This window comes from Nematolebias whitei, chromosome 7 (assembly GCF_014905685.2).
Source record: "Nematolebias whitei isolate Nwh7 chromosome 7, NemWhi1, whole genome shotgun sequence".
Lineage (NCBI taxonomy): Eukaryota > Metazoa > Chordata > Actinopteri > Cyprinodontiformes > Rivulidae > Nematolebias > Nematolebias whitei.
In genome coordinates this window covers 15,610,238-15,630,856 of record NC_056504.1, presented here as the reverse complement: position 1 = coordinate 15,630,856, position 20,619 = coordinate 15,610,238, and the positions used below count along the sequence as shown (strand labels likewise).

The 20,619-nt window shown below is 42.1% G+C and overlaps 1 protein-coding gene across 1 annotated transcript in view; it reads left to right on the top strand.

Moving 5' to 3' along the window:
- Positions 1-20,619, top strand: part of LOC119412161 (inositol 1,4,5-trisphosphate receptor type 1) — a 125,434-nt gene that overhangs the window by 61,491 nt on the left and 43,324 nt on the right. The window contains exons 36-38 of the mRNA XM_037679138.1: positions 6,896-7,007; positions 17,968-18,089; positions 19,955-19,972. Of these exons, the coding sequence (XP_037535066.1) occupies positions 6,896-7,007; positions 17,968-18,089; positions 19,955-19,972 (252 nt within the window). The remainder of the gene's footprint in view (positions 1-6,895; positions 7,008-17,967; positions 18,090-19,954; positions 19,973-20,619) is intronic.

The window sequence follows — 20,619 nt, the reverse complement described above, 5'->3', positions numbered from 1 at the left end:
TTTTTCTTCTGAGGAGCTGTCATCTGCTTTGCTGTGCAGTCATGGTCTTCATGACTGACCTTCATCATACTGCACAGGTAATTCATCATCTTCAGTGTGTCCGTCACTGCCTGGACTATGTCTTTCCAACGTGCGCACACTTGGCAAAAAAAAAAAAGGACGAGTGTAAGCTTTTGGTCGGAGGAAAATTTAGACTTTTTGTTTTCATTTCTTTTTGTGCTTCATGGAGACTTGGTTGTGTGAGCTGGTACTGGACTCTGCAGAAACTGGACTTCCAGTTCCTCAGAGCTGCCCAGGTCACAGAGTGGAATGCATCATGGAGATGTTCAGCAAAGTGAAAGGTGGAGGCATCTGTTTTAAAATCAGCTTTGACTGGTGCACTGATGGAGCAGTGATCCTGTAACAACCTGGAATCATTGGTCATAAACTGCTGGCCCTTTTACTCCTACTGTGAGTTCACTTCATTCATTTTGGTTGATTTGTACATTCCTCCAGGTGCTGGCGCAGAGTGCACAACGAACACTCTTCATCAGATCCCGTCTGTGGAGCAGGTGTATTTTTTAGCAATTTTAATTTCATTTAAAATATCTTGTGGCGCACCGGCACACCGACATATGGTAGAATCCTTTTATATGTAAATGTATTGGGTATAAGCAATTCTGATGTTTTTTTACCACATCTAAAACTTGCAGTGTACGCTGGTTTTAAAAACACTAATTTTATAACTGTGTATAATTTATAAACCTAGAGAAGAACTGAACAAACAACTGTATACAATGAGCAAAGCTTGAAAAAAACTTGGGAAATGTTTGTTAAAAAAAGACGAGTTGTAGCGATCAGTGTTAATCTCTCTTCTATCTAATCTGTTGCAGTGTTTTCTTGTGGAAATAAACAAACAAGAAGCCTTACAACCTAAAATTGGTTACCTACAATTAGTTTTAAAACTGTTTGGACACTAGAGATAATGAACTGAAGGGGCAGACATTCATCTTTACCAGACATGGAGAAGGATTAGTCTGTGTTACAGTATATGACTGTGTGTCTTTTGTTTTTTGGTCCATTTTACTTATTTTGAAATGCATTTTACAGCTACATTCAGTTTCATGCCACTCATCTCAATCACAGCTGTAACCAGAAGTGATAAAGAATAAATAACCTTTTTAGACCAAACATGTACGTTAATCAATAATAATAATAACAATAATATTATTAATAATAATTAATAATTAGTAATAATAATAATAATAATACATAGGAAATAACAACACATTAAACATACAGTATATAACAGTAAAATATTTAGCATTCAAAGTAAAAATCAAATATACGGTAAACCTCCCAAAAAAGTCCAAGATGACAAGTAGATCACATCATATAAGTGAAATAAAGTTCTAACTGAAAAGACATGTTCAAAGCTTTGTTTTATAAATAGAAAGGTCATCTGTGCTGATAACCCACACAGAAGGTGAGGAGAATTGTTTACTTTCTTTCTAGTTTTAGAAACTCAAGAAACGAGTAGTCCTGCATTCTGAAAGCAAAAGGTTTTTGTGGTGGGGTGTAGAACAATAAAGAACTTTCACAGGGGTAGAGATTGGCCATTATTGGCTTCATAATAGTTCCAAAAAATTACAGAAAGGATCAGAATAGATCCAAAAGTTGTAGATCTGTGAGGATCCACAACTTCTCCTCCTTCACCATAATCTTCAGCACTGGCTTCCCTCAGGGCTGTGTGCTGAGCCCCCTTTTGTTCACGCTGCTCACATATGACTGCACCTAACCATCTATGTTGTCGTATTGTAATGTTAGCAGACGATACAGCAGTGGTTGAATGCATCACAAACTTGTTATGGCAAATAAACAAAATATTTTTCAGCAACAAGACCTGGAGACCTTGCAGTCATCGGATCAAGCAAACTAGAACAAAGTATTTTAGAGTAAAATGTGGGGTAATTTGTGTAATTTGTGTGACAGCTGAACTAGAACTAGATAATGCAACAGGATAAATATATTTAATAAAAGCAACAAATCTGCAACCAAATGGCTGAAAATAAAAATAATAAGCTGTTATGAAAAGAATTGAGATTAATGGCCCCGTGAAAGTGCAAACCTCAGTCCAGCTTTTGTGTTGGAACCTTAAAAAAAAACTGTGTAATAACAAGTGCATACAAACCTCAATGATCTGATGTAATGTTGTAGAGAAGAGTGGGTCAAAATTTCCTCACAACCCAGCAAGAGACTGCATAAACCCTACAGAAAGTTACTTTTATCAGTTTATTGCTGCTAAAAGTGGTTGTACAAGTTGTTGGGCCATGGGTTGAACTCGAATTTTGCATTTTGACATGTCGTCAATCATCATTGACATGGTGGAATCTGAGGTGTGTTTTTGTTCACCTGAAGCAAGATTAGGAAAAAAAATTGTATAAAGGTAAAAACTAGGTATTTGTTATAATGTCCTGATTCATAAAACCATATAACTGACATAAGCCCTTTTCGCACGGGATTAGTTCTATTTCGTATAGGCTTCGCCCTTTAAGGCTGTCGCTGATGGGTTTGGGTTTATCCCGATATGCGAAGCATTGCACTGAAAAATTTAGTCCACGCCCACCTGCTGTGTGGGCCCCACCCGGTCCGTATAAATTACGTTAAGAGCGGGAAATCGGCTCACATTTTTTTCTTCAGCAAGCTAATAGCTAATAGTCAGAAGAACGAAGAAGGAAAGTTGTGTAGATGACCAACCTTTGTTAAGAATGCTTGGCCCGGCACGTCGACCTCCGGTCGTCCGGTGAGCTCTCCTCCCCGAGGAGAAGCTGACAAGCAGTCTTGTTTCAAGGTAAGCACCGAGGAATATTTCTCAGTGACAGGTCACTACACGCTGGACAACGCCATCTTGTAATTTTCCTCTTATCGCCGACCCTCGGAGCGAATCGGATGGTTCCTCCGGGACAGGTGGCGCTCAGCTGCAGCCCCCTGCTGCTCATTCCCTCCTGGAGAGCGTAGTGTCGGTGGAGGGGGGCTGAGCGAATGCTCACCCCATCCCACCTCATTTCACATTGGCGATCACACCGCTCCTGGCCGATGGCGCCCTCTGGGGTTGCCCAGCGTAACCCAGGAGGTGGCTGACATGAAGGGACCCTTTTTTACGTCCCACGCCTTTCCCGCCAGTTCGGATGATCCGGCGGGAAGGTTGTTTTTTTCCAGATTCCATTCCGGCTCACCGTCTTGATCCATCTGGCCTTGTTTTCCCAACAGGACGTCCTACGGGCGAGGCCACAGCCGGTTTTTCCTGTTAGATTGGGGGGGCCGGTCTCCACAGTCTGCACCCATCTCCAGAGCAGGGGTTCACCGAGCGGAAAGTCCCTCAGTGCCCCCTGGAGCCGAGCCTGACGGAGGCTTCATTGGAGCAAGATGTCCAGGTGGACCAGCGTCCCGTGCCTCCGGTTAGTGTAACCGAGACGGTGACACCGCTCTCCAACTGAGCTCACCAGCATGCGTTCCAGACGGCCGCAGCGAACAACACGTTACGCTGTTGGCGTACACGTTCAGAGGCGGTAAGAGACGGTGGGCCCTCTGACCTTCGGCTCGCTCCGCTCTCGTAGCAGCTGTTTGCTAACGACACTATCGGGCCCCTGCAGTACGCTCTGTTCGCAGGGCAGCTGACATCATCCCCAACCGGTGTGCCTCTTTTGCGGTCGGCTGCCCCGCATCGCAGCCATAGAACAAGGTCCCAGAGGTTCTCCTGGCTCATCACTCCACCTTCCTCTCAGGAGAGCTGCAGAAGCTTTTGTTGTAAGGCCTTTTCATCAGCGAGAGATCATTTCAAGATGCTCCACGGCTGCACAACGCCTCCCCAGCTCTGCTACGCCAGCCCCTCCCGTCAGACGCCCTCAGCATCCGGAAGTTCAATTTTTCCCGGACTCCGCCAACAGGGGGCCCTCTAGGACAACAAACAGAGCTCAAGGGAAGATAACCAGGTGTCGGTTTCCTGGAGGTGTGTTGATGACACAAGATCAGAGAGTCGGAGTCAGAGTTTCTTTATTGTCATTCGCACCTCATGTGGTACATGTGGTGGAGCAAAATTATGTACACGGGGTCCCAGTTACATCCAACAATAAAATGTATAAGAAAAACAGTAATAACATCTACGATATGAACTAAGAAAAACATCAACTAAATATACACTAAGCACTCATAACATAAAAACATTGAACATCAGCACAAACACGAACATGAGTCTGTGTGAGCAGATGAGCACGCATGAACACATCAACATTGAAACAGATCAGCATCAACATGAAACAGATCAGCAGCAACATGATGTGATTTTTCACAGTGATTATTCTAGTTAGAGATTCATGAGTCTAACAACCTCAGGGTAGAAGCTGTTCTTCAGTCTAGTGGTTCTACACTTAATGCTCCTCAACCTCCTTCCTGAGCGGAGTGGGGCAAAAAGTGTGTGTGGTGAGTGAGGTCCTTCATGATGCAAGTAGCCCTCTTCCTGCATCTGGAGGTGTAGATATCTGTGATGTGTGTGTGTGTGTGTGTGTGGGGGGGGGGGGGGGGCTGACTCCGACAGACTTCTGTGCAGCCTTCACCACTCTCTGCAAAGCTTTTCTTTCTGCAGCTGTGCTGCCTCCATGCCACACATTGATGCTGGAGCACAGGATGCTCTCCTCTACACACCTGTAGAAGGAGGTGAGGACTGAGCTTCCCAGACCAGCTCGCCTCAGCCGTCTGAGGAAGTAGAGTCTCTGATGAGCTTTCTTGATCAGGCTGGTGGTGGTGTTGCTCCAGCTGAGGTTGTCATTGATGTGTACACCCAAGTACTTGTAGCTGGAGACCACTTCCACCGCAGATCCTTTTATGTTCAGGGGGGTGTAGATGTTTTTGTTCCTTCTGAGGTCCACAATCATCTCCTTTGTCTTCTTCACATTGATGTGAAGGTTATTCTCTTTGCACCATCTCTCCAGGTGTTCCACCTCTTGCCTGTAGCTGGACTCATCATTGTTTGTGATGCATCCCACCACCGCTGTATCGTCTGCAAACTTTACAATGTGACAGCCTGGATATGTAGCTGCACAATCATACGTGAGCAGAGTAAACAGGAGGGGGCTCAAAACACATCCCTGAGGAGAGCCAGTGCTGAGGGTTATGGTGGAGGAGGAGAAGTTGTGGATCCTCACTAACTGTGGTCTGTTTGTTAAGAAGTCTAGTACCCAGTTGCAAATGGAGGGGCTTAGTCCTAGTGTGGATAGTTTGTCCATCAGGGTTTGGGGGATCATGGTGTTGAAGGTGGATGTGAAGTCCACAAAGAGCATATGGACGTAAGAGTTTTTCTGCTCCAGGTGGTTGAGCGTAGTGTGGACCACAGAGGAGATGGCGTCCTCTGTTGATCGGTTCTCACGGTATGCATACTGATGAGGGTCCTCGTCGATGGTTGTTTTGATGTGAGTCATGACCAGTTTTTCGAAGCATTTAGCGACTATTGGAATGAGGGCCACTGGCCGATAGTCATTCAGACCAGTCACTGTAGAGCTTTTTAGGACTGGGATGATGGTATCAGTCTTCAGGCAGGTGGGAACTGTCTCCAGGGTAAGTGAGGTGTTAAAGATGTCTGCCAGCACCTCGCAGAGCTGATCAGCACATTCCTTCAACACTTTTCCGGGGATGTTGTCTGGGCCAGTTGCTTTGTGCGGATTAATTCTCCTGAAGGTACTCCTTACTTTGGCTGAGGTCACGCTGGGATGCTCTTCATCCGATGGTGAGGTGAGTCTGGTGCTGGGTGGTCTGTTCGGGTCTTCAAAGCGTGCATAGAACTTGTTGAGGGCATCAGGCAGAGATGGGTCTTTGGGGCATTGTTCGCTCCTTCCTTTATAATCTGTTATGCACTTAATGCCCCTCCACATGCTCCGAGGGTCTTGTGAGATGAATTGACCCTCGATCCTCTGTGCATACTGTATGTGGCCTTGGCCTTAATACCAGCAACCAGCTCTTTTCTTGTCCTACTCAGCTCTGATTTACTTCATTTTGTATTTTGCTTTGTGTGTTACCTGTTGTTCTGTTTGTACAGCACTTTGGTTGGCCTTGTCGCTGTTTTAAGTGCTCTATAAATAAAATGGTATGGTATGGTAAATCTCAGGCTTTGGTTATCCTGTGCGAAGGCGCCACATATAAAGCAGACGTTGGGGATTAATGTCTTTATTACTTCTGGTTCTTAGGTAAAACTAATCCCATGCGAATAGGGTTATAGAGTGGACTTTATTTTTCTCATGACTGTATAGTTGCTTTTAAAGGTCAAAAACGGCCTCTTTGACTTTTTTTGAAATCAAAAGCAGAAAATTACAATTCATACAGACTTCTGTATCTCTATATATTTTTCTGCAGCTCCTTACTGTTATTTTCAGTGGATGTCCAGGCTGTTTCTATACAGTTAAACATTTTCACAAAACATTCAACTGTGCTTTTGATCTCATTTTATTCACACTGAGCATAACTTTAATTAATGGTATGGATTTATATTATGGCACCACCTTCTAAAGATCATACTAGTTTTTTATTTATTTATTTACTTTACTTACTTATTTCACTTACTTCATTGATTTTACTTACTTTACTTACTTATTTCACTTAATTTACATTATCGACTTTACTTACTTTACTTACCATACTTACTTTACATTATTTATTTACTTTACTTACTTATTTTACTTACTTTACTTTTTACTTGTTTTGCTTTACTTACTATTTTACTTGCTTAACTTTCTTAACTAACTTTACCTTCTTACTTTACTTTACTTACTTTACCTTTTTACTTATTTATTTACTTTACTTAGTTTACTGACTTACATATTTTACTTACTTACTCACTTATCTTCCTGGATTTCTTCTATTAAACCAGATTAATCAAACACACCAAGCAACTCCTGGAGGAGAATGAGGAGCGTTTGTGCATCAAAGTACTCCAGACACTCAGGGAAATGATGACAAAAGACAGAGGCTATGGAGTCAAGGTAAGATAAGTCTTGTGTCCTATCTGACTGTGGTTGTGCCCAAGAATGGTCCACTGCTGAACAGGAAATTCTGGGCCCAACTAATGTGAACAATCAAAACTTTCAGACATCTCAGTCACCACTGGTCCAACGTGGGAATGTTTCAACATTTCCTTTTGGTTTTTTGGTTCATGTGATACCACTGCAGGCGTGGTAATTTAACTCTTGCATTTTTGTTTAATTTTGTTGCTCTTCAAGGATTTGGTCAAAACTGTCTTACTAGAAAAAATAGATTTCTTTGTTGCTTTTCTTTCCAAATTTCTCAAGCTGTACAAACACATGATCAAAGTTATCAACACCAGCTTAATTAACATCATTAACGACATGCATGCTCCAGTTCCTTCACACAAGTCATTTTACACACCATCCATTGGCTACTAATGGTCTCTTCAACTAACACAAAATGTGTTGCCCACTATGTGCTCTTTTTTCTCTTCTCTTTTTTGTGAGGACTGCAAATACTTTAACTTCAGAGTAAAACAGAATCCAGCTAAAAAGCTCCTTTTAACAGTTTAAGTATCAAACTAAAAGCAGTTTTTTTTTAAATTGTTGCATTGGTTTAGAAATATCATCAATTTTGTGACTTCTGTTAGGCGTTATTTACCAAAATTATTATGGACATTTTTGTGTGTACACACACAAACAAGTACAAATAAAGAAACTTGGCCACAGTTGTGATGTGTGCAGTTCTTCACCTGCACACATGGCTGGCTTTGGCTGGTAACCCACTGACCACAATACAAACTACTTATAGACACTAAGCACTGATGTTGTTGTCACTGAACAACTGTTGCTTTAATAAAGCTTGGATTTATTAGCCTGGAAAATAATTGAAAGTGATCACCTGTAGGTGGTTCTGTGGGTGAGATAATAAAACTGAGATGATCTACAAACAGTCCAACTGGGAGCAGCACACATCAGCACATATTGTTGGATAAGTACTGTAACCCCAGATTCTACGAATATAGGCGCATCCCTTTAAGGCTATCGCTAGTGGGTTTATCCCTTCGCGTGCAGTGCAGCACTGAAAACTTTAGTCCGCGCCCACCGGCTGTGTGGGCCCCACCCACAGTCCGTATAAATTACGGTGAGACCGGGCAATCAGCTCCCAAATAGCTTTTTTCTTCAGCCATTTAGGAACCAGTGAGGCCCAGAGCTTAAAGGGCTGCGCCTATACTCATAGAATCTGGGGTTACAGTACGTAGCCAACGTTATATTTCGTATATGCTTCGCCCTAAAAGGCTATCGCTAGTGGGTTAAAGACAAAGCAGGATGTAGTCTATGCTTCACTGGGTCCATTCAGACACAAAATGAAGCACCTGCTTGCACAAAAAAAAAAATTATCACTCAGTCTTCTGTGTGCGTTTACGCGCTGCATAATTGCGTGCTCTATGTGCAGGAGCGCACCGGAGAAATGATCTCTGGTGAGTTAAAAAGGCTGAGATAGCAGACCTGCTGCTGTGAATAGAAACAACGGAGGTTACTAATTGTAACAGTGTAATGATAAACAAAGCAGGCTAGCTCTGTTCTGGAGAAGACAGAACCGTCTCTATAATCCCACTGAACGGTGGGGCTTGAGCTGCGAACTGCAGCGTGTAACCCCTGCTGATCAGACGGTCCGTCCATCTGTCCAGGGAACGCACTCGTTGCCACTCTGAGTAACGCTCGGAGAGCGGGCACGCATTTTGTGTTGTCATGTTTCTCATGGACATCAACCAGACTTAAAAACCTTTACTGCTTTCACCTGCTCCAGAGGGGTGGTGGTGGTGGTGGTGGGGGGGGGGGGGGGTTCAGTACAGAGGCACACATACAACATTTTTCTGTCTAAGCCCCCCCCACGTTAGAGCTGAGGTGAGCCGGTGCACACTGAGAGGAGGCGTGAGCGCTTTCTGAGTGAGACGCCGTTTCGGTGGAGGCTGCAGCTGTCAAGGAGAAATGCATTTACTCCCGCTGCGCGGTGAGTGGGCAGAAAACAGCAGAAAATAAAATTGGGCTCTGGCTGAGAGCGAGGGATTTTACCGGACTCGGTCTGCTGAAAAAAACATAATTTTAGCTGACGTGGCAGACGAGTGTTTTGTGATATTTACAGAACTGCGGTGCCATTTAAAATGCTGTTTAGAAGTTACCGACTCGTTCTGTGTGGGGAATGTGTGAAGAGAGGCAGCTGTGAGATCAGTGCATCTGACAGTCAGGCTAGAATCAGATGAAACTTTACTCTGAGATGTTTCTGTTTTATTTCAAAACGAACATCATCAAAAAACACATGCATTCCCCTCAAGGAGCTGTTCCCTGGTGTAGTGGGCCAGCGGAGGAGTGGAGCATGAAGTCGCTGCCACAGCTGTGGAGCACCTCTGCTGCTGTTGCTGGCCAAGGCGGTCCCTCCAGTGGCCGGAGGGGCGAGAGGAGGACTGTGGCTTCACCAGATGGTGTACAGTCTCTGAGACCTCCTCAGACCTCTGCAATTTCTCAAGACTGGTCCTGAAGTTGCCCCTGAACAGCACCACTGGGGTGATTGGGCCCTCCAGCAGGTCTTTCTTCAGCCTCTTGGACAAGGATGGCGAGAGGCGGAGCCAAGTGGTCTTCTGGATCATGGTAATCCAGGCGGCGATGCGGGACAGGCAGACCGCAGAGGTGGCGCACATGTTTAAGATGACATCATTGGCTTTACCGAGAGAGCTCTTTGTCTCCTCCAGCAGGTCTGCTTCCTCCAGCCTCTTAGAGATGCTGTAGGCCGGCAGGGTGACGTTGTTGTTCGCCGCGGCCACCTGGAATGAATACTGGCGAACTCGGTTGAAGAGCTTTGTCACCATCTCGTCATGCTTCCCTGGAGGGACAGGTTGCTGGTCCATCCTGGAAGCTTTTGCCCAAAGCGCCTCCGCCAGGCTTGGCTCTGGGGGGAGGGTATCAAGGGAAAAAACATCGATTGGTAAAACCCTCCACTCTGGAGATGGAGGCAAAGGTGGAGACGGATGTCTTCAGCTTGCCGGGCTCAGCTGCAGCCTCGTTCCAGTGTGACGTCAGAGCTGGACAGCGAGGCCAGATGGGGTCATGGCGACGAGCCGGGGCAGAGCCAAACCTTCCCGCCGAATCATCCGATCAGGGCGGAGGGAGGCGAGGGACGAAAAGTCCCTTTGTGTTAGCAGCCTCCTGGATTATACCGGGCAGCTCCGAGAGGAGGGTGCCAACGGCTGGGAGCGGTGTGGTCACCTGTGTGGGAAGACCCGAGGTGGCTGAGCCACTTGTCTTCCGTCACTACACTCTCCAGGAGGGAAGGGGCAGCAAGGTTGTTTCCAGCATCAATTTTCACGGAGGAACCATTTGATTCACTGTGCGTCAAATAAAGGCGTTTGCGTCGTCCAGTGGGTAGCAGCCCGCCACGGAAAACCACTCCTCGGCACTTACCTTGAACAAGGCTGCTCGTCTCTGCTTCTCCTCAGGGAGGAAGAGCTCACAGGGACAGCAGGAGGTCGGCGTGGCAGAGACCCAAGCATCCTTAGCAAAAGTTGTTCCGGTCAAAGCTGGACATCTTTTCCTTCTTCATTCTTCTGACAGTGCTAGCTAGCTGGCTGAAGAAAAAATGGGAGCCGATTACCCAGTCTTACCGTAATTTATACGGATTGGGGGTGGGGCCCACACAGCCAGTGGGCACGAACTAAAGTTTTCAGTGCTGCACGCGAAGGGATAAACCCACTAGCGATAGCCTTAAAGGGTGAAGCCTATACGAAATAGAACTGGAAAGCAAGCTGTAAAAACTGTAAAATGTTCTTTTCTTTGTAGAAAATCAGCAAAGACCGTTCAAGTCTACTTGAAAGTTTATATATATAAGTTATATATATATATATATATATGTATATGTATATGTATATATATATGTATATGTATATATATATATGTATATATATATGTATGTATGTATGTGTCTCGCTGGGGTTTATTTCTTTTAAAACAAAGGTTTCAGGCCTTAATTTTGTTTCCTTTAAAAAATTACTAAATTTTGAATTCAAAACTGGTCTTTTACAATTAATTTTTTTGGATATTAAATTTCAGACATGCCTAATATGATCTTTGCTTTGATGCTGGAAACTATAAAACGTGGTGATTAGGTGCAAAATTTACTTTCACAATTCTATCAGCTCCACATGGTGTGTGTATGAATGACGGGCGTTACACATTTGAAAAAGGGGCTTTTTAACTCACTAACAAGCTCTACTAACGCTCTGCCTCCTATACTTTTTCTCTTGCAGCTGATTGCCTTTGATGATGAAATGGATGTGGCTGAGGTCGATCGTTTTACTTACTATTCACATCCATTATTCGTCTTCCACTAACAACGTAGACATATTTGTGCTTCAAGTAGATTTCTCTTTTTTTTTTATCTTTGCTGTCATATCAGTGACACATGAGCAGCTAAGCCCATTCTTCCCTCCCTGCTGTATGTCCGCCCATGTTATTAATATAGTTGCTGGGAACTCTGTGTTAAAGTGTAGTTCATGTTTCTAGCTCAGTTTATGCAGTAGCACCTGTCTATCCTGCTTTTACATGTTTGTGTAGCATTATAGAGTACGTAAAATATTTCAGTAAACATTATATTACTATGCCAATTTAGCAAAAAGACGAGAATTCAAGTCAATTCAATTTATTTATATAAAGATAAGCTAAACAAAAATGCAGCAAGTCCAAATCATACAAGCCACTTCAATCTAAAACATATTTTAATGCATTTAAATACAATTAAATTATTAATATAATACTAACAAATTCAGTAATTTATTACATGGCAGTTAGTAAACCCTTTTTAATCCAAAGAAAAACCAGCTGATTACATCAACTTTTTTAAAATTATTTTAGCAGTTTGAGATTTAAGGTGGCAGCACGGTGGTGCAACTGGTGGAGCTGCTGCCTCTCAGCAAACAGGTTCCCTGGTTCAAATCCCGGTCCGGGGGCCTTTCTGGGTGGAGTTTGTATGTACTCTTCGTGCATGCGTGGGTTTTCTCCGGGTACTCCGGTTTCCTCCCACAGACCAAAAACATGCATGTTAGGCTGATTGGTAACTCTAAATTGTCTCTAGGTGTGAGTGAGAGAGTGAATTGTTGTTTGTCTCGTTTGTCTCTATGTGTCCCTGTGATGGACTAGTGACCTGTCCAGGGTGTACCCCGCCCCTCGCACAGTGGGTATGTTTACATGGACATAAGTAACCGGATCAAATGGCCGGTCGGAATAAAAGTGTGTCATGTAAACACTCCGTTCGGGTTATTTTTTGTGTATTCGGCGCGATCCGATATAATTTGTGATCAGAACGAAACGGGTGGTTTACGCCGATCCGAAACCCGATCGGTGCGCATGTAAACGCTTGATCTGTTCGTTTTAATCTGTTCATGAAAAACTGACCTGACTGCGCATGTGCGACTTTGCCATTTCCGCCTGGCTAATGCTAATAATATTAGCATGTCAGGGAAGCAAAACTGGTCGGTGAGCGACACAACATTTCTACTAGAAACTTTGAAAGAGCTCAAAATGATCTGTATTACCTGTATCTAAAAAAGTTAAATCTAGTCCTCTGGACATTCAAAAAAACAAAACAAAGCAAAACAACAAAAAAATGTAGAAACGTTTCGTCTCTCATCCGAGAGACTTCCTCAGTCTGAGGTGCTGTATTCAGCTCAGTCTCTTAAATAGCACCTTCTCAGAGTGGATCGACCAGTTTTGCTGCTGACGACTTATTAAAAATATTCATCCTCCTTGCTGCCTTTTTTTAATAATTAATTTTATTCAAACTCCAAGTAAACCTTGTCAGAGACGTAGAATTAGTCCAAACCGAAAACAAGAAATACCCCTTGTGAGTAAATGAGATAAACAGGCCAGTAATTCAGTCTTAAGTCAAGACTGTGCTGCTGAGTGCGACATGTGAACAGAGATGTCGGGTGAGGAAATGGAGAGAATTAGAAGGAAAGGGTTTTTCCAGAGTTGCAGGAAGCAACGTGCTCTGTTTCTCTGTTACGTGTCTGTCTTGTGTTCCCTTTATCCCTCATTTCTTTTACTTGCTGTTTGGTACTGAAGCATTGGAAAGCCCCAGCTTCCACAAAAAATAGGACCATTCTATCAGCGGGAGCCTTTTGTTTCAACAACTCTGCAGTAACTTAAGAATGTTAACTTATCCCCAGCACATGCTCGGTGTCGCTCAGTCATACACATCACATGCTCACATTAACTGCAGCATGCAACAATCAGACTGATAGCAGCATGTTTAGCACCATGGGACAGGTAGGACAGAACTCTCCCCCCAAACTGTCCTTGGATTTGTTACATAACCCAACGGTTCAGCCTGATGCTGCTCTCTAACCCATCATATTAAACACCTTCTCACTGAAAACACCCAGCCAAAGAGCATTAGAAGCGAGTGCAGCTGTTAGTTTCACTACTGTCTGGCAGACTCATCACACCTCCTGTTGCTTAATGCCCACTGCGTGGGCTGGATTTTACATACAGATGAAGCAGAATGACTTTTCACCTGCACTAGCATTTGATTTTTCCAGCAATAGAAACGTGATGACATGCAAGCCAGGGAAGATGCAGACACTGAGGTTCATTGCCTGGCCATTGTCAGATGAATCACTGCATGTGTTTCTGTTTACCTCCAACTCACAGCTTTGTTTCAGAGGCTGGGACGTTTCAAGTAATGAGCAGGGGATGTTATGTTTAGCTTAAAGAGCTATTCCAGCGTTTTTGAAGTGGGGGTTTTGTGGAAGAGTGGTGAAGAGTTCACTTTTAATCGTTGACTTTTAGATAATTCTTTGAATAGCCTGAGTTTGGAGAGATAGTTTAAGGCTGACGGTATTGATGTACTAATGGTTAATTTGTACAAAATCAAAATGGATTGCTGCCGTCTTAAAACATTTCCAATCTCAATTTTTTTCATTTCCTTTTCATTCAACTGGTATTTTTGACATATTTACACTGATTTCAGTTTCCCAGTAGAAGTTATATAAACTGAATTTGTGATGCAGAAAGTCACAGCAGCAGACGTTTTTTAGTTGGCAGTTTTAGTTCCCACATCCTCTTGTCCTCATTTATCCTGGTCATTTCTGCATGAAGTTGGTTCTTTCATGGCTGCAGTCTTTGTTTGTGCTCAACAGGGGGAGCTGCAGACACTTCAACAATGTGAGGCTCAAAGCCAGTTTCTTCTAACTTAGTGCTGCATGATTGTTGGGCTCCATCCAGCTCTCAAGCAGCAATTACAAACAAGACAACAGTTTTTGTTTCCCAACCCCTTCATGTATTTCTTATTCCCCACTGATGTGTAACCCTCAGTGGCAGTTAGCGATAAATGGTAAGTGGACTGTACTTTCTAACACCTTTCTAGCCAGCCAGTCTATTCAAGGCACTTCACAACTGATGGGACACATGAGGCAAAGAGTGGTTCAGTCTTGCTCAGGGACATGTCAACATGTATCTGCATACTGATGGATCTGAACCTCTGACTTTTTCAATGGAAGGCAACTGCTCTAACCACTGCGGCACAGCTGCCCTTGAAGCATTAGAAGTGCAGTGCAGCTGACGGAAGACATTAGCAGTGATGCACCTTCATTTACAGCACATTTTAAGGAGGCATGGTAGCATGAAGGACTTGGTACAACTCAGACTTGCATTGTTAATGTTGCATAATGTTATTTCCCTTTTCCTTCAATTCTTTTTCTGTCATTATAAACCATGCATTTGCTGAAGTTCTCAGTTTTGCCTATAAACAAATGTTTTGATTACTGATGTTGCCTTGAAAAGAAGATGCAAAACTCCATCAGAATCAGATTTGCCAATATATGAACCCTACAGAGGTTTGACTGGCAGCAGTTAACAGGTTGTTTCATATCATAGCGTTCTTTACACACACAAACTATAGCGCACTTGACATGCATTTCATTAAAGAAAAAAAGGAAAAATAAAAAAAAAACATTATTATGGTCTTGCTTTTACTTATAAATGAAGTCCATGCTCCAATCCTTCTGGACATAAATGTCCATTACGTTTTTGTAGAAGTCTTCTGTATTTTCCTAAAGTTTTAAAAGTCTTTGTCTCAATGGAGATCACTGCCAGGGAAGAAAGGCGCCCTTGATCAGTCCACTTTATTTGAAAATAGCAGGTAATCTTCTGTCCGAGGTCTGAAGGAAACCTCTCAGATCTGGCGTTGGTCTTTTTTTCATTACCCTCTCCTGCTTCCACTGAAAATCCAGTTTAGAGAATTGTTTGAGCTTGGATATATAATCCTCTGTTCTGAAATTCCGTCTTGGCAAAAGGAAAAGAATAAATGGATTGCTGCACTTGACTTGTTACTTGTAAGATTTTGGCTAGCTTGCTGTCATTTACTCTGCAGCTGCAGAATAACAAGAAGACTCGTGAACCCAGAGAGGGACTAATAATTCCAGAGCTAATTATTTTAACTTTAGAAGGATCATTGACTTGTTTTTCTTCTAAATTCTATTTTCCCTTTAAAAATGTAGTTTCTATGTCAAAATCTTTACCCTTTATTTTTATGTGTACAAAATAAATTTAAAGCAAGATTCTTCACTAAGTTGTGATGCTTTAATGACATTTTTATATAAACATTTCTTTTGGACAGGTTTGAATATTTGTGCAAAAAATAACCGTACAGTCTATAGCATTCAGAGAATTGATTCACACTCTTTTCTTTTTTTTCTTTTTTGGCAATAACAGTGTTAGCTCAACTCATCTGCCTTCCCCTGATAAATAACTTTTTGTTTTACTAGAACAAAAAAATACTTTAGCTTCTACATTTTTCTTGTGCAGATTTTGCACAAAAGCAGCAAATATAAAATAAATGTGCTGACTTTGCTGACGTTTTTCTTATGGCATGTAAAGCACTGTCATGTCAGGGATGAGGAGCATCACATGGTAGCATGAGGTTGAAAATGAAGCTGAGAACTAAACATGTCACAGTGTTGCGTTGTAACCAGGGGCTTTGAGGTGAAGACAGAATTTTTTTTTTTTTCTACACAGAGTTTCCACTTTCCTGCTGCAACAGGTTATTGCTGCTTATCCATATTTTGTCATTATCAATCTCCATAAGAGCTATTAACATAAATGTTTTCATTTGCTCATGGCTTTAAGTGGCACATGTCCAGTTCTGCATGTTGGTGAGCAGTATAAGAGCCTGTTGTGGATCAGGAGATGGGTAGATTTTAAAGGGTGCTGCAGTTTACAGACTTAGCAGATCAAGAAATCGAACTCCTTCCAACCTAAACTAACCTCATCCTTTTATCTCCAATCAGCTGGCACCGCCACCTGAGCCTGAAGTTCCTGCTGAGGTGTGTTTTCTAAACCCATGACGCCCACTAACACGGGTCATTGCTGATCAAAGAGCACTCGTCCTCTTTATACACCCTTCATTTTGTAATTGTGCTCATTGTTGGACATGTCTATATTTAGATAAGAATCCCTGTTCTTCCTCATGTATTCACCTTTTTCCACTCCCTTTTCCCTTGAAGCTATACCAGTCTTTTAGTCTTTGTGAAAACTCCAGTTTCCTGCTCCTTGTTCAAGGAGGTGTGGGTTTAAAGTCATGAGCAACACATTTTTCCAGGCCATACTGGCTCTGAGTGTGTGTCCTTAGAGCTCACAGCTCTGTTATATAGTCTGGCTGTTGTTCTTCTTCCTCATGGTTTATGATTACTTGCTTTTGGCATATTTTCATGTAAATTTTATTTTGAGATTGTAACAATATGTAAAGCAAACAGGGAGTTGCAACAACCCATCAAAGTTGCACATTTTCCCCTCCAAGTTGACTGTGGACACAGAATCCTTTAGAGCTTTTATAACGTGAATTTAAAGGGTATGATGCTGTGGATTTTTCACTGCTTCAAGCTGCCCGTGAGAGCACTGCAGATGTTGAGTGCTTCAGAATGAGCAGCGGTCGTCCCTTGCATGAAACCGTGCATGACTTTGAGTCAACCTCACATCTTTCCTGACACAACCACTTCCCTCTTAACTGCATGATCGAATCTGCACCCTGTTTCCTGCATGCTCTTAAAGTAACTAATGTGCACTGTATTAACACCCTTTGTTCTCTTATTACTTTCCAAACTTTTCCTTTCCAAACTTTTCTTTCATTCTTTTCATTTATTCTTCTTATTTCAATGCTTTCTGCTAACTCACATCGCCTTTAAGGAGCTTGATCCCAACCAGCCACTGAAGCAAGTGGAGGATCAAAGGAGGGTAGGTAATGTGTTTGCTGTGGTCTGGTCGAGATCTCCCCCCCCCCCCCGTACTAACTGTTGTGAGGCCCTCACAGTCACACAGCTTCCACAGCATGGCCCTCCCTCACTCCCTGACACGTTAAATTACCTGTGAGGAGGCTCAGCAGGAGGACTTTCACTCTGTCTCATCTCCTCATTGATGGCTGGGGTGCGATGTGAATAAATCGTGCACTCCTGTAAAATTCTGCAAAACTAGCCCAGAGCAGTGTTGAATGTAGCCAGATGTTGACAGGATCCTGTGTTTTGTTTTTGTACTTCTAAGTCTTTTTATTTCTATACGTCTGACACTTGTTGGTTTCTTTTTTCTGTGATTTGTATTATAATCATCTAAAACATCTTTGAAAACACATGAGCAGGTTGGTCAAATACAGTAAATGTTTTTTGTGTTATGAAAACTTTAAATCATGAGCTGATAATTTTGTTTATTTAAATAGAATCAAACAAAAAAACTGTCTTTAACCTTGTTACTTTTTATCTTTTACCTTCTTTGTGGGGTTTGTTGTGAATTTTCACCATGTGGAATTCATCAAACTGAGTGTAATTTATGCATACATTTCATAAACTTATGCACAGTAATTTTGACTTTCTCATAAGTTTCTATGACAGCTTTTTGACTTTATTGATTACAGTATTCCCCCCCCCCCCCCCCCCAATAGGGCGAGGCTCTGCGACAGATTTTAGTCAACCGGTACTATGGAAATGTCAAATCTGGCCAACGGAGAGAGAGCCTGACATCCTACAGCCACGGTCCACTTGTTTCTGGAGCACCAGGAAAATCACCTACACGTGAGTTTACCAGTAAAATGTTGGTTTATCTGCATGGCCATGCTTGCAAACGTTAAAAACTGGTTTTAAATTGCTCCAAAACTGGACTCGCACAATTTGCCTAATTTGCTTAAACAAATTGTGAGTCCCAGTGCATCAGTCATAATGTGAGGGTGCAGCCTGCATATGCTTGATTATGTTCCCATCAGATAACTGTGGACCAATTTAAAGAGTTATAATTTTAACTAAAATAACACAAACAAAGAATGGTTTTGGATAGGGATGCACCGACCCACTTTTTTTTACTTTCGATCCTGATACCTAAATCTGGATATCGGCCGATAAGGATACTATTCCGATACCATCATCATTATTGATTTTATATATGAGGCTGTAATAATCTCCTCTCTACAGGCAAGTACAATTTGTACAAATATATACATGCATGTCGAAAAAGGCAACTTGAGGTAAGTTTTTTTATTAATGTTTGATAAGTTTCAAAGTTAGAATTCTACTAACACAAAACATGTTTTTAATTCCTAGCTTTAAAGTCAGAGTCAGAGTTTAATTGTCATACACACCACATGTGTGGTGGAACGAGATTATGTACAAAGGGCCCAGTTACATCACACAATAAAATGTAAAAGAAAAACAGCAATAAGATCTAAGATATGAACTAAGAAAAATGTCAACTAAATATACACTAAGCATAAAAACAATATGCCGACATGGATATTAAAGTGATTGAATGGCTTCAATCATCTGCTAAGTTCATGGCAAAAACCAACAAAGACATGTTCCTGTTTTTAGTATTTTACATCTCTTTATAATGTACCGGTAGCTGTTTTTGTTCTTTTTAAATATAATTTTATTTTCCAATTCATGTTTTTATTTATTTTTTTTATTTTTTATGATTGTCTACTGTTGTACTGATAAATATCTCCTGGAGAGTAAACGTAAACTATATCTTGGCTCCAAATATTCAATCAAGCTGCGAAGCAGACCGTCTGATTTCGGTCAGCCACTCTCGGTCTGCTCCTCCTCCGAGACGGGCAGACTGAGCTCGGCTGACCAAAATCAGACGGTCTGCTTCGGAATGAACGAGAGATAAACACCGCTGAAGCCACGGAGCTCGAACGTCCAACGTAAGACTAGCTTTACCGCGGTGCCTGGCTAAACAATCCTCGTGCACTTTAATGTTTTGCTTTTTCAAATGGTTTTTAAGTTCAATGTATTGTAGGGCGCGACCGAGCTTCCTCTTGGTACAGCGGCTCTGCAGACATTGCACGTTGCTGTCTTGCGGTGTTTAGTGTAAAATACTTCCACACAGTGGACATGTTACGATGAAATGTTGGTTAGCCGTTAGAAACATTGCTGCTCTCAGTCCACACGTATTTACTCCCGTTGTCATTTGGCCTAGTAGTAGAGAGGTTGTCTTCAATCTGAGGACCAACATGCCAAAGTGCTTTTGGCCAAACTATGAACTCATTGCTGCCCCTGGTAAATTTATTGATGCATGTGCAAAAGTATAAACGTGCTGTTTTAGATTTCACTGATGGTTTCTTTTTTCTATAGTACATTAATAAACATAAGTTGACCAAATTGCTTTTTAATTCAGCCTAACAAAAAATAGACAACAATAAAAGCAATGACATAGAAAATATTTAAGAAAACAAGTAAAAGCTCAAATAAAACTGAACATAAAATCTGTTGGATTTCAGAACACCAAGGGTTTTAAGCAAAGATTTAAAAATTTATAGTGCAGGGTTATTCAACTGGTGGCCCACGGGCCACTTCAGCCCACAGGTGACTTCAGTCCAGCCCACCAATGAGTTCATTTAATTATTTTTTATTTTATTTTTTGGTGGGGGTGGGGGGTGGGGGAGGGTGTTCTGGGTTTGGGTTTTGGGTTCTGATTATTGCATTTATGATTCAATGCAATAAAACAAACCCATTTTAAAGGTAACGGGTAATTGTAATACTTGGTTTATTTACATAAAGACTTTAATCTCTGGATGTCTGACCCCTGAGCTGCTGGTTTTCAGAAACTGTGGCCCCCTGAGCAGTTTAGTTGAATAGCCCTAGTATAATGTAAAACACAAAGTAGAAATTACTGTGTGCACACGCTTGTATGCGTGTACATATGTGTGTGAATGGGTGAATGAGAAACATAAAGAATTTAGCGGAACCTGGAAAGATTAAACATGTGAGACCTTGTGTGAGTCACTTTATTTCTATAATTTATAATCCCTTGCCAGAAAAAGGGAGTATTTTATGGTTCTTGTGTGTTTCTTTCAGTTTCCTGTTGGCAAAAATCTCAATAACCATTGGACAGATTCTAATGAAAGTCTCAAAAGTCATCATTGGATGAATAGCTACAGCTGATTAACTAAATTCAAGATGGCCACCACAACTAATTGACCAAAGCTAACACAACAATGACTATTACACTTAAATTTACTGATATTAGGATGCATTCACACCTGCCCTGTTGTCCTGAACTCTAGCCCGTTTGCCTAGGAAGTCCGGTTCATTTGGGGAGG